We start from the raw sequence: 13950 nt of genomic DNA, 5'->3' as shown, positions 1-13950 counted from the left end.
GCTATTATCACAGAAATACTTTAATACTTCGGAAAACATAAAATGCAGGCCTATGGAGTTGGAAAGTATAGGCCCATGCAGGCCTATACTTTCTCACAGTAACAGCTGCACTTCTCTGCCTCTCACTAATGACAGTGTATAATCACTATCGCGCTCACCTATCACCGTTTTCAGCATGCTTCCAGTGAACGACTTCATCCTCTCTGCAGATCGAAAAATTTCGATAAAAATGTTGCACAGCATTTTCCGCGTTACCACTTCATGATCAGACACTCAGACCGGTAAGCTTTCCATTGCATTAAAAGAATGGGTACCATGAAAATTGGTTGTCAGTCCCTTTAGACATTGTCGTTTTCTCTCTTCCGAGTTAACTTTGTCAGTCAGCTCACCTACATTTTTTTTGTAACTGTGATGTGTAAATGTTTTGTATAAATGTTTTATTGAAGACAACACAATGTTGTTCAAGTGCACAACGATTATATGCTTAGATCTTTCTTTTTGAGACTTTACGTGGGCTAAATTGTAGTGTATATTATTTTTTTCATGATGAAGTGTTTTATTGGACCGAACCCTTTAATGTAAAACAGATCGTATTCCTTGTATCGGGCTTGTTGTGCTATGTTTTGTCTCTTAATTATTTTTGCTTCTCGCAAATCTTATATCCTGCTTTTTGGGTTTGAGAGCTTAGCCGAATTGTCTAGACTGCTTTTTTCTCTTAACCCCAGTTATGCTTGAAACTGAACTGAAATAAACTTTGATCGGTTGATCGATTGAGCCTCAAGCACGAAGTATTTAAAGGGAGTTGAACATAGTTTTGTGTTGTATAGGGGTGGTAGCAAAAGTCGGCGTAATATCGGCTAGTCTTTCTCGCGTAGCTACGCTATACTGAATTAGGTGGTTTCACGTGTCGAAACCGCGATTTGCGCATGAGGCACGTCGTATTCCGGGACTCCAGATGAATTTGGACCACCAGGGGATCCTTAACGTGCCCCCAATGCACCGCACACGGTTGTTTTTGCATTTCGGCCCCATCGAAATGCGGCCGCAGTGGCCGGTATTCGATCCCGCGACCTCGTGCTTAGCAGTCCAACACCATAGCCACTAAGCAACCACGGCGGGTAACGAAAAATAAAATCAAGCTCGCGGATTGTTCACAAGAAAGTCAAGTTAAACACATTAGTCGAGATACAATTTCAACAGCAATTAGTGGTGGTTTTTGCAAAAGAAGCCTAAAATTCAATAAAAAAATGGAGTACGTTTACTGACAGCGAGCAAGCCCAGAATACATTGTTTAGTTAATTCTGCTTATTATGATCACTGTTAAGTTTGTTTACCTAACAGTGTTCTCAAATGCGCGGCCGTGACTGCGCATAAACTCACAAATAATAAACGTTCAGTATGGGCTTTCCGCTGACGCGGTTCCAGGTGCGGTAACAGCAAGTCTTTGAAGCGCTTGGTGCTAGGCGTTATGCCGGCGCAAACACTGATGTCACGACTCCAGTTTCTGCACTATTTGTAACGCTTTCCGCAACAGTGGTTCCTCTCACTCTTCCCTTCGCACCTGACTTGATGATGTGTTTCTTCCGTAGAAGGCGGTCCAGGCCGAAATCAAATTGAAACAACAAAACGCTAGCAAAAACGGACAGCGCGAACCTTCGAGCAAGCGTAATGCACATGCGACCGATCGGTGGTTGCTATGCAAAGATAAAGTCTATTGCTAAAAGCGAAAAAAAAAAAACGGGTAGGGGCGGTGGCATTCACTCACGTTCGAGCGACCGACCAAAATCCGTTGTCATGGTAACCCACGGCGTTGGCACGTCCGCACAGCCGTCGCGAGCTGCTCGCGCGTGCGTGCGTGTTTGTGGCGCCAAGGGCCGCACCAGCTCACTACAGCATCAATTACGGGACATTATCGCCCAAACAATGACGTCGAGAGGGAGAAGGTGCCGGCGTTAACACCAAAGCGGTGCTGTATACCTTGTCGCTGTATACCAGAGAGCCGCTCGATTTGGCCGACGGCTGCCCGGTGAAGATCTTTGCGAGAGCGTTCCTTACGACTGGAGTTCAATGCCGTGACTGCTGTGGATACTGCCGCAAACGTCGCCGTCCACCGTGCTTTATTTTTGATTGCTTCAGAGGCTGTGAAGTGACGGCGTCGAATACGCATCCCTTGACCCACGGATGGTTACTGCGGTTATTATTGCGTTCAACAACAGCTATCTCTTTGTTCCGGTGTGCGCTGAAATACGGACACGAAACAGTTCTCTGGCCTACCGGCAGTTTTCTCCACAGACAGCAGCATATTAAACGTTTTGCGTTCTCAACCCTCGGCGTTGCCTTAACTGGTCCTGTAGGACTTGTAGCCCTTGTAATATTCTTTTTTTTGTGTGTGCCTCGATTCAACCGGACCGTGGGCTCATCGCCTGTGATACGCTTCACTCGTGCGAGTCGGCGTGGATCACTGCCTGGGGCGACTATATCCTGTGCCAGATAGAAAACGAAGACTTCGCGGAAGAAGGGAGCGCTGAGAAAAAAACAACAACGAGTTTCTATCCATCAGATGATCACTCGTGTCAACCCAGCAATGGTGAATGGAGTAAGCAATATTGCCTTCGTTATTATTCTTGAAATATTTCTAACCAGCGCGTCATTGTAATATGTGGGCTTATATTTCCCTGTACCGCCAGCTGCTTTTACCATGTGCTCGAACCTATTGCGTAGCCCTCCAATACAGCGTGACTCAACGTGTTTTTTTTTGTTAATATACAGAATGTTTAAATATCACCTGTGGGTGATAGCATAATTGCAGTCCTGGATAGCATGTGCTGTCCTTGAACTGCACATTACTTTCAAGGGAAATCGAAATACATAATCGACTTATTATCAATATTTAATTAACTATTCAAACAGTTAGATTAACGCACGTACATCAATTTACGAATTACAGCCGTTTAAGTTAGCAAGCCGTATTCACTTGAAACACATTTTCACGATGATATCAGTTTCACGTTAATAATTCCCAAATGTGTGACAAAATTCATGGGCGTTCCGGTTACTCTTGTGCTTTATTGCAGGAAACGATGTTTTGTTAAAAATAATGCAGAGACTCTACTGGAGTTGTCTAAGTATGCGTAAGCACACCCTAAAATTTGAGTTGGTTCACCCCGAAATTTGGAGTTTGCCCACCCCCAAATTTAACTTGACCCACGTGCAAATTTCAAGTTGGCCCAGCCGCAAACTTAACTAGGCCCACCCCCAAATTTCAGTTGGCCCACATCCAAATTTGAAGGCGGCCCAACCCCAAATTTCAGTTGGTCCACTCCTATTATATGGTTCTCCAGCGTTTTCTAAGGAGCCCTATGTACCTCTGTGGATATTGTGATTTTTGTTTAAATTAATATTATAAATCTAGCAATCATCTACATTTACATTACTATAAGGATGAAATGTCTTTGCAAATTACGAATTTTTGTGCAGATACAACGCATTACACGTTTCGGGTGACAGGGCTGGGGTACTGGCCAAAGAAAGCTTACACATTAAAAAAGTAAGTGGATCAACAATGCATTTCTTGCCCCAAGTGGGATGGTGCATCTTCAACTGTGTAGATTTCTTTCGGAGAAACTCGCATGGGTTTCCTTCGTAGCTTCGTGCTACATTAGAGTGGATGGCAATGTTCCCTTTCATGGCTGTGCCTCCACCTTGCAGGATTCCGCAGAACTGATTTGCCACATTCAGTCAGTCAGTCTTTTCAGTTAGGCAAGTATTCCGAACAGTTCAGTCGGTCGGTCAGGCGGCCATCCGGACAGTTGAGTCAGCTGGTCGTCAGTCAGGTTTGGTCCGTTAGGCAGTCACTCTGTCAGTCAGTAGTCCAGTGAATCCAGTCAAGTCTAGTCAGTCAGCTGTTCAGACAATCAATTCAGTCCAATCAAAAGATCAGTCCGTTCAGTTCAGTCAATCGGTATGGTAAGACCAATGCAGTCAGTCAGCCAGTCGATCAGTCTCTCGGTTGGTCCTCAGTCCCTTGTTCGGTCAGCGCATTCGGGTCATTCCAGTCCAGTCAATCAATCAGTCTGGTCATTAATTAATAATTTAGTCCGTCAAGTCCCGCTAGTCAGTCTGATCGGCCGCACAGTAGTCTGTCTACATGCACTCCGTCATGCAGCGTAAGGTTATCTGTAGCTAGAATCAAGCTAGCATTGATGCCTGGAGGTCCATGACCTTGAACCGAATGCATAAAGCTTAAGGCCTAGAGGTCATGGCGCGGTGCATTGTTTCGAAAGGAACACATTGTCATACACGCGTTGCACGCACGGGCACACACGCGTACATAGGCATGTACGTAGGCACATGTAACAACTGCGCCAACACTGACATAAAGCTGAACAATGCAAGCCAGGTTGAACGATCAGTAAAGCCGCGCCTGTTCCAGCTTCCATGTATGTGTCTTGGGTGGTTTAGCTTGTCGGCCTGGTGCTTCGGCTGGAGTCAAGGAATTCAATTTCTACGGAGTAAGGAATTCTGTTTTCATGTAAACCATTTTAGCTGTTATCGTTTTTCAAGTAGTTCTGCGTCACGTTGCCGCTCTGCCAGCGGTAGACAGCTGTATATCATTTTCGGGAAAACTGCGAGAACGGTGACGATAAGCGCCTTTCAGATAGAGGATATGAAAAATAATTGCTAGCCATTTTGCTCGAATTACAAGGCAGTGAAAGTGATAACCGACGCAAATATGCATGTGAAACTGCCCACTTGTCTGTCCTTGCCACGGTTTCATGACCAGCACCACACCGGGCATCACGAAGAGTCTTTTGAAAGCGTTTTCTTGGCGGCCCAAGGTTTCGGCGACATGTTGGTGCTCTTGCATCGAAACATACTCCTTTCTAGTGAGCCTCTTACTCCTGTATTCAAAAATGCATCTTGAATTGAAGCCCACACTTGATTTAAATGACGCCTGTCGTGAATGCATCAAAGGAAACGCAATGAGCGTCTTGGGCACGTTCACACGAGGCGTCATTTTTATCAAGTCAAGCATGCCTATTCCACCATGTGGAATAGGCAAAGGCGAGCACATTCGCGGCGTAAAGAAAGATCTGGCAGATTCAGGGCTTTTTTCATACATGTAACACTGGAATGGCGGGAATAGTTAGATAAAATAAAGCGAGCTGCTCGATTTTGAATCACTTCAAGGTTTACGGTGAGTGATGCTTGATTGTTATCCCAAATTGCAGATGTGTATTCTAGTTTTGAGCGAACTAGGGTTTTGCAGAGTGTCAGTTTTACCGAAGTCGGAAAGGAGGAAAAGTGACGACGAAGACATCCTAACATGCGAGTAGCATTAGCAGTAATATTAATAATATGAATATTCCAGGACAGATCATTAGTTATGTGAGTGCCTAGATATTTGCGGGTGTCAACGTATAATAAAGTGTCATTCAGTACATATCCGCACTGACTGCCATTGCTGGCCGTACGTGGTATGCGCATCGATTTACACTTGCTAGCGTTAAGTTTCATGAGCCATTTATTAGACCGGAGGGATACATTGTAAGGATCTCCTTGCAGTTTGTCTGAATCATCAGGCTTAGTGATCTTTCGGTATATTACACAATCGTCTGCGAACGTACATATTGATTAATGATGACGTTACACAGTTAGGGAGAGGATTAATATAAATCAAGAAGAGTAAAGGCCCCAAGACGGAGCCTTGGGGCACTCCGGGTGTAACTGTTGACAAAGCAGATGAATAGTTATTAGTTGTGACATATTCAGTTCGATTAGAAAAAGAAACTTCTCGATCCAAGACAACACACTTGGATCAATATTAAGCTGATTAAGTTTATGGATAAGTAGGTTATGACATACGGTGTCAAAAGCTTTGACAACATCTAAAAAAATACAGTCAATATTGAATCCTTGATCTAAGGTGGTGAACAAATCGTTAGTGAAACAAAGAAGTTGAGTATCGCATGAAAAAGTTTTTCTAATACCGTGTTGAGATGGATGGAAGAACGAGTTGCTTTCCAGGAAATCGATGAGGTGAGAATATATTACGTGTTCTGAGAGTTTGCATGGAATGCTAGGTAATGAGATGGGTCGGTAGTTCTCGGGACAATCTGCGTTGCCTGATTTATGGACTGGAACCACCCTCGCCGCTTTCCAGTCTGTAGGAAGCGATGGGCACTGTACTGACTGAGCAAGCAGCTTAGATAGAATAACAGATAGAAATAACACCGTACACTTTAACATTTTTTAATTATTAAGTTCAGGACCTGCAGAAGATAAGATGTTTTGATTATCAATCAAACGGTTAATACCAACCCAATCAACTAATATGAGATCCATAGAACAAAATGAGAAAGGAGGAATATTCGGTAAATCGGCAAGGCTATTATCACAAAAAATGAGGTAAATACTTCATTTAACACAGTGAAACACTGGTTTTCGTCAACATCACTGTCATCAACATAAATGAAATGAATAGAGTCAGCTTTCTTGTCGCCAACAATGCTGCAGAATTTGCGTGGGTTAGTTAGTAAGAGGGATGGCAGTGTGACATTAAAATAAGTTTTTTTTAGCATTGCTAACAGCATAAATGTACTCGGCTTCTACACGATGGTAAGCATTCCAGCGATCGGTAAGATTTGTCTGTTTGGCACGACGGAAAATACGTTTCTTTTTGTTGCTTAGTCGATTAAGGGAATTATTAACCCAAGGTGAGCTTGAGTTGTAAGGAATTTGCCTTCGAGGTATATACCGGTTAATTAAGTGGAGCAATTTATTTTTGTAGAGGTGCCAGTTTTCTTTGACAGAACGTTCATCAAATTTAGTAAGGTAGCCGCTGGTAAACGTTTCCAGTTCACGGGTAATTGAGGGCATGTCAGCGCGGTTATAGTCAACGATAATTTTAGATCGCATCTTGGAAGATACACGCATTTTCAACGTAAAATTGATAATCAAGTGATCACTCCGGAGGATACACCGGATACACTCCCGATACACCCTCGAGGTAAATCAGTTTAGAAACAAAGTCAGGCACAATGGTGAAAATAAGGTCTAGGATGTTAGATGACGTAGAAGTTGTACGAATGGGTTCATGTACTAACTGTGAAAAGGTAAACTCTGAACAGATATTCAGAAATTGTGCATCATCGGTTGAGCTTTTTGCCAGGGTACGGAACACGAAATCACTTCTCCACAAAATATTAGGAAAATTAAGGTCCCCCAGAATAAACAAAGGTGACGTAGGATACCGAACACTTAGATTTTTTGGAACATCATGTAAATTATCGCAGAAAGATTTTGGTGCTGTTGGGGGTCTATAACAAGCGCAAAAAATGCAGTCACGACTATCAATAACAGCACTTACGCACACTAGCTATAAAGCAGACACTACTGTAACATTCGATGAATAAAGTTGATCATCCACGGTGATTAGAACACACCCGCCAGCGCGGACATCACTGTCGTACCGGTAGATCTTGTAGCTTTTTTTTCACATTCAAAAATTTCGCCGTTTTTTATTTATGCCGAAAGCCAGGTTTCTGAAAGGGCAACTATGTCAGCTGAGCATGCGTCAATGCGAGTTGGTAAAGTTGTTCGTTCATTGAGAACACTGCGTGCGTTGGTGAGAAAGATTGAAGCACCGTTTGCAGATCGGGGAGATAGCTGTGCCGATCTGTCACGTGTTGGATTAGCAGGTGCTTTGCGAGTGGAAGCTGCACGCGCCTATCTAGGGGATTTCAGTTCACGAACAGTGTCAGTCACTGCGCCGTATATGTAGGCTTCGTTGTTGATGACGAGTTTATTAAGGCGAAGTGAAAAAAGGCCGGCCGCTACACTTGCGAAATTCGAGAAGTTTTCTACTTTTCAAACGCGTTGCCCTGCAGAAATATTCGCTAATGGAAACACCTGTACTTTTCAATTAAGATTTCTGTGAGAGAATACTTTCTTTGATTTTGAAGGAAGCAAACTTCAGGTTGATTGGGTGTGTCTTATTTGCAACATAAGCACCCTACCTAATGTTTGCACGTTAAAGAACCCCAGGTGGTCAAAATTTCCGGAGTCCTCCACTACGGCGTGCCTCATAATCAGAAAGTGGTTTTGGCACGTAAAACCCCAAATATCATATCATCATCATCACCCTACCTAATGTTCTCTCTCCACTATGCCATCTGTAATACGTAGATTTAAATGACGTAAGAGAAGCTCATAGATGTGGTCTTCCGATTGTGTCCAAGTCTCGGAAACACCTTCCGGGATGCCAAAAAACAGTAAATTATGTCACAGTGACCTATCCTCTAGATTATCAAGACGCGAGGCCAATGCAGCATTTTCAGCCTTAACCACCTGGGCAACAGAACTGACATCTGCTGCAGGTAGCGCCGTTTCAAGACATTCGACAGTAGATTCAAGATTTGCAAATCTGCGTGTAAGATCTGCGACTGTGTGTGAAAGTGTCTCTTGGTTTTCTTTTAGCTCAGCGAATGCGTGCATCACCTCTGAGTGGCGACTGTCGAATTTCGTTGAAAAGACACCTATGGCGTCGAGCAATTCTTTGTGCCATTTGCTAGGGTCAATGTTTAGCGGACCGGGATTTTCTTCTATCTCCCCGCAAAGGAGCAAAAGTTTGACAACAAAAATGCATTCGCACAGAATATCGTAGAGCAGTCTAGGGCACGGGAGCAGCAGCAGGCAAATATTGTTCGATCGTTTAGAATAAAGAGCTCCACCAACTTGCGCATGAAAGAAAAAGGGATTTGTGAGCGACAGCATTTTTGCCGCTCTTCCGTGCCCACTGAAGGAGGGCATCCGACGCCAGTCCTTTAAGGGCTCGCTGTGGAATGATGGCGCTGGTGCTGCCGATGTGCCGCTTGAGTGCAATGCAAAAGCATTGCGCATGTCACGTAGGACGAACCAGTCATCGTCGCTGATTGTAGCTGTGACTGTCAGGGTCGGTCTTGAGATCAGCGTACATGACGACAAAGGAGCACGTGGCCCACCGGAAAGCAGCGAAAGCCACAGGCCAACTAGGACAAGGTGCACATGAAAGAAAAAGGGATTCATGAGCGACGGCATCTTTGCCGCTCTCCCGTGCCCACTCTATATGCTGCAAAGGTGAAATTTGAGGTGAGCCGTCTTGAAGCCATGTTTGCCTAGCAGGATGGAATCCTGAGACTTCCACCCCGTTCGAGATATCGGGCCTCGAAGGAATGATATTGGCGTTCCAGGTAGCCTCAAAATCAGGTGTCAAGCAGTTTGGGATGATCTCAATTCTTAAGCCAATGCATTTTTAGTAGATTTTGGGGACGAATATATCAAAAGTGGTGCTAATTTAGCATTTCCGCTAAGCAGACATTATTTCACGATAGCCTGGCTTCAACTTCGCAATTGAAACACGTTCCCTAAAGTTAATAGTCCAAAAGTTGACTAGTGAACGTTTTGGGTCGACATTGCGAGTTGTTATTGCTAAGGTAATGTGTTCATGTAACCCACCTGAATTGGCCGACGCGTTATATGCTCCACAAACACGGTACGAACTGAAAATAAAAAAAAATGATATAGAGTTTTTCTCAGCTTGATGGCAATTACAGGGAACCCGCCGTGGTTGAGTAGCGGCTATGGCGTTGCGCTGCTAAGCACAGGGTCGCGGTATCAAATACCGGCCCCGGCGGCCGCATTTCGATTGTGGCGAAATGCAAGAACGTCCGTGGTGCCATGCATCGCGTGCGCGTTAAAGAACCCCAGGTGGTCGACATTGATCCGTAGTCCCCCATTACGGCGTGCCTCATAATAAGGTCGTGGTTGTGGCATGTAGAACGCTAGAATTTATTTTATTTTAATTAAAGGACACTTCAGTTGAATTTAACCCTCCGCTGTCAACATCACCGTGATGTACAGTTCAGTTCAGTCTATTTCCAACACAATGTTGGGGGTGCTCCAGGCAAAACAGTTGTCATAGACAACTTGAGGGGACCTGGGGACCATACGCATTCTTTCCGCGTAAAGTCCGAACGCGATTAGGCCCCATTGCGCCTCGCGGTGCTCTTTGCTGTAGGTGTGGAGGCAAGCGTGAGTGGATGAGCCGAGAAGGAAGGCGGCTTGGTGGGCGCCGTCTTCCCGCTCACCAAATGTTGTGCAGGAAAGAAGGGTTGAAAGGGTGGGGTGGGGGGGGGGGGTGAGGTGAAGACTCGTTTCGAAGACGAAGACGCGTTTCGAAGTTTCGAAGACGCGTCGAAGTTGAAGCAAGCACGAAGCCTTGGCTCGGCGCTGCTGCCAATCTTCATCACGCCACGTTATGATAGTAGATGACCGCGGTCATCGAGTGCAATCCGTTCATGTTTGACTGTGCGCCCGTGACAACGTGCCTATTAATTTACTCTAAAAAATTATTGGGTTATACGTGCCAAAACCACTTTCTGATTATGAGGCACGCCGTTGCGGAGGTCTCCGGAAATTTCGACCACCTGGGGATCTTTAACGTCGACCTAAATCTAAGTACACGTTTTCTTTAGCATTTCTCCTCCATCGAAATGCGGCCGCCATGGCCGGGATTCGATCCCGCGACCTCGTGCTCAACAGCCTAACACACAGCCACTGAGCAACCACGGCGGATGTTAATTTACTTAGTCAGTGAATATTTCCTGCGGTTTATAAATCCGATAAAGCTACTGACCTTACTTCATACAACTATCTGATGAATTGCTATCGCGATAGATGCTTCGCCGTTTGGAGGAACTCGCGACTTTCTTCTAAACATGTACGAGAAGTTTTAAATATTGCCATCAATATTTTTCTCTTGTGCGGTGTCTGTATTTAGTGACAAGTCCGATATAACGGGTTAAAGATACCGTGGGTTCGATGTAGTGAACCCACATTCTCAAGTTGTCGTAGTTAGTAAAGAAACAAAAACAAAACGAGAAAGATCAGTGTAATGTGTAAACAGTGGCTCCGATGAAAAATAGTTGTGCACGAATCTCTCTGAACAATAAAGCAGCATCCGCCTCGCCAAAGGTACCCGTCTAGATCGGGTTTCACTTCTCGTATCTTTCGCTAAAGCGAAACTCTCTTTACCGAGCCCCCTCCCAGTAAAAAAAAAAAAAAGAAAAAAACTGAAAAGATAGATAAGAAATAATCTGGTTACGTTGCCTATTAGAACGTGTTTTGCGAAGAATTGTAATCGGTCGCAGACATTTCTTTCCCCAAAAAAAGTCTTGGTGAAGCAATGCAAAAAAATTGATTCTGTGGTATTACGAGCCAAAACCTCGAGATGAGAATGCGGCGCGCCGTAGTAGGGGGACTCCGGATTAGTTTTGACTACTTGGGAGTTTTTTAACGTGCACCGGATGCATGGTACACAGGTGTTTTTTTTTTTTTTGCATATCGCGCCCAGCGCTATGCGGCTCCCGCGGCCAATGGTCGTGCTTACAGCGCAACGCCTAAGCCACTGCGCCACCACTGCGGGTAATCGTGCCGTTGCTCTAGTGCTTCGACCCCGTGAATGACAAAAAAAAAAACGCCACACAGAGGAAGTGGGGAAGAAAGATAGGAGGTGACTGTCACGAAGACAGTCAAATACAAGCTAAGATGGCGATACCCGCCGTGGTTGCTCAGTGGCTACGGTGTCGGGCTGCTGAGCGCGAGGTCGCGGGATCGAATCCCGGCCACGGCGGCCGCATATAGATGGGGGCGAAAAAACCCGTGTACTTAGGTAGGTGCACGTTAAAGAACCCCAGGTGGTCTAAATTTCCGGAGCCCTCCACTATACGGCGTGCCTCATAACCAGAAAGTGGTTTTGGCACGTAAAACCCCATAATACATTTTTTAAAATGGCGATGCTGTCATAAAGGCTGGTACTACGTATGTTCGATATGTGGCTTTTGTTTGAGTGTGTGCGCGTGCGTGTGTGTGTGTGTGGGGGGGAGGGGAGGGGTATACGTCTGTTTCGTCAACTTTAAATGTCCTTTCCACAAGCTGTGAGCCAGATTGTCCAGGAGCGTATCAACAAGTCACGTGCGCTTCTTCAACATCATGTGCGTGTAAACATAAGAAATGTTCGCAGACATTTTATTCACAAAAATGTTCCAAAAGCCGGATGAATTCATGATTGAAAAAGAAAGGTTTACTCCGACTTAACAAAGGGACTGACAACTGGCCAGAATGTGTTGTAAGATGCTGATGGAAATGAAATGACCATGATTTATAGTGATAAGAATCCAGCACGCTCTTCGGGATTTAAGTGGGAAATATAATTTTAAATTGGCAGAGGAAGTCAGAAAAACCAGTAAGTGGCGAGGCCTGGCTGCGAAATCTTGATACTTCGAAATGTAGTCAAGAGATTACTGTGCGTAAGTCGACTGTCCATAACTGCAGTACAATTATCGCTTAAAATTGCAGTTAGCATATTATTAGACACTTGGGCTTTATTCTATGCGTATTACGAAGTAAGTCCACGCTAACGGGCGCCACTCACCTGCCGTGGTTGCTCAGTGGCTATGGTGTTGGGCTGCTGAGCACGAGGTCGCGGGATCGAATACCGGCTACGGCGGCCGCATTTCAATGGGGGCGAAATGCGAAAACACCGGTGTACTTAGATTTAGGTTCACGTTAAAGAACCCCAGGTGGTCAAAATTTCCGGAGTCCTCCACTACGGCGTGCCTCATAATCAGAAAGTGGTTTTGGCACGTAAAACCCCAAAATATTAATTATTAACGGGCGGCACTCGCGTCGTCCCGCACGCATGGCGGCGCACATGCTGTTGTACGCGCTCGAGTATCGCACGAGTCTGCAAGCACCCAGAGTTTTGTGATCTCCTTGTGATACAAGATGCCATCAATGAGCTGTGCCGTGAGTGGGTGCGTTTTTTACCTTCGTGTCGGCGCCTCTGTGGCACTGTGTCGACGCCGAGCTCTCCGCCGACCGTCGGTGGATTGTCGGCGTTGGTACAGTGTGACAGAGACGCCGACACAAAGGTAAAAAACGCTGTCGCCGACAGTGGGCAGACCGAAATTGGTGTCGGGTCGGCTTATGAGATAACATAAAGATAACTTATTTGAAAGTAGGCAGAGATGTCGGCCTGAGCTAACGCGCTCTAGCCTGCTACTCTGCACAGGGGGAGGGGGAACGGGGACATAAAGGTGTGATGAGAGATGATGATGACAGAGAAAGAGGGATGCGCAACGGTGAAAGCAAGTTCAACATTCTGATGGTAAACATCCAGAAATCTCATCCATGAAGCCATTATCAGGTTCCGCATGAAGTCTGTAATCACCAATTCAAGTGAACTTAAAGATAAAGGCGCTAGGACGAAGCTGGTGTGTGGGTCTCCCTTGGGTGATCAGCACAAGCGCCAAACAAAAGCTTTATAGCATGTAAAGAGCTGCGATAAGCGGCCTATAGCACGGCGAGCACCTGCAGGGCACGTTTAGCGGCCGGATTCTCGAGACCACCGAGGATCACGCGCGTTGACTCTACCAGGTGCTTCAGCATTTCCTGTACGCTCTCCTTCTCGTTGTGTCCATCTCCTTGCTTGCCCGCAGTATCACCGGGTTCATTGGCCCTCTAATTCTTGGCTTCATGGTGCAGATGACCACTAGGGCCCGCTGGCAAGGCGGTGGGCCTAGAGGGCAGCAAATGCCATTCCGTGTCTGTATCAGCCGGTGGAGGTGAATGTTTGCCGCGTGCTGTCATCGACCTTGAATTAGCAGTAGGCGCCGTTACCGTCCTCGTGAGTGAGCATTTACCAATCGTCATTCTCCAGGCGCGCTGCTTGTGGCGGGGACGATGGTCTTTCGTGCAAGTCGGCTTCGTCGCTTCCGCTGCCGCTTTCGTCCATCTAAGCATGACGTGCGGGTGCTACTTCGTAAGGATCGAAATTCTGAGCACACATGCGAGCTAAAATCTATTGTTCCAGCTCGCTCAGGTCTTGGAGAGACGACATCGGAAATCAGA

General features: G+C 45.7%; 1 protein-coding gene across 2 annotated transcripts in view; it reads left to right on the top strand.

Moving 5' to 3' along the window:
• The window catches only part of LOC142592630 (ninjurin-1-like), a 112315-nt gene that overhangs the window by 71413 nt on the left and 26952 nt on the right, over window positions 1–13950 (top strand). The window contains exon 1 of one of the 2 annotated variants that reach the window (XM_075704174.1): window positions 1841–2596. The exons of the other annotated variant lie outside the window; for it this stretch is intronic. Coding sequence (XP_075560289.1) covers window positions 2561–2596 — 36 coding nt within the window. The 5' untranslated portion in view covers window positions 1841–2560. Of the gene's footprint in view, window positions 1–1840; window positions 2597–13950 lie in introns of those variants that run through there. 2 annotated transcript variants of the gene reach the window in all.

The sequence above is a fragment of the Dermacentor variabilis genome, chromosome 9 (genome assembly GCF_050947875.1).
Source record: "Dermacentor variabilis isolate Ectoservices chromosome 9, ASM5094787v1, whole genome shotgun sequence".
Lineage (NCBI taxonomy): Eukaryota > Metazoa > Arthropoda > Arachnida > Ixodida > Ixodidae > Dermacentor > Dermacentor variabilis.
This window is presented reverse-complemented; position numbering and strand designations above follow the sequence as displayed.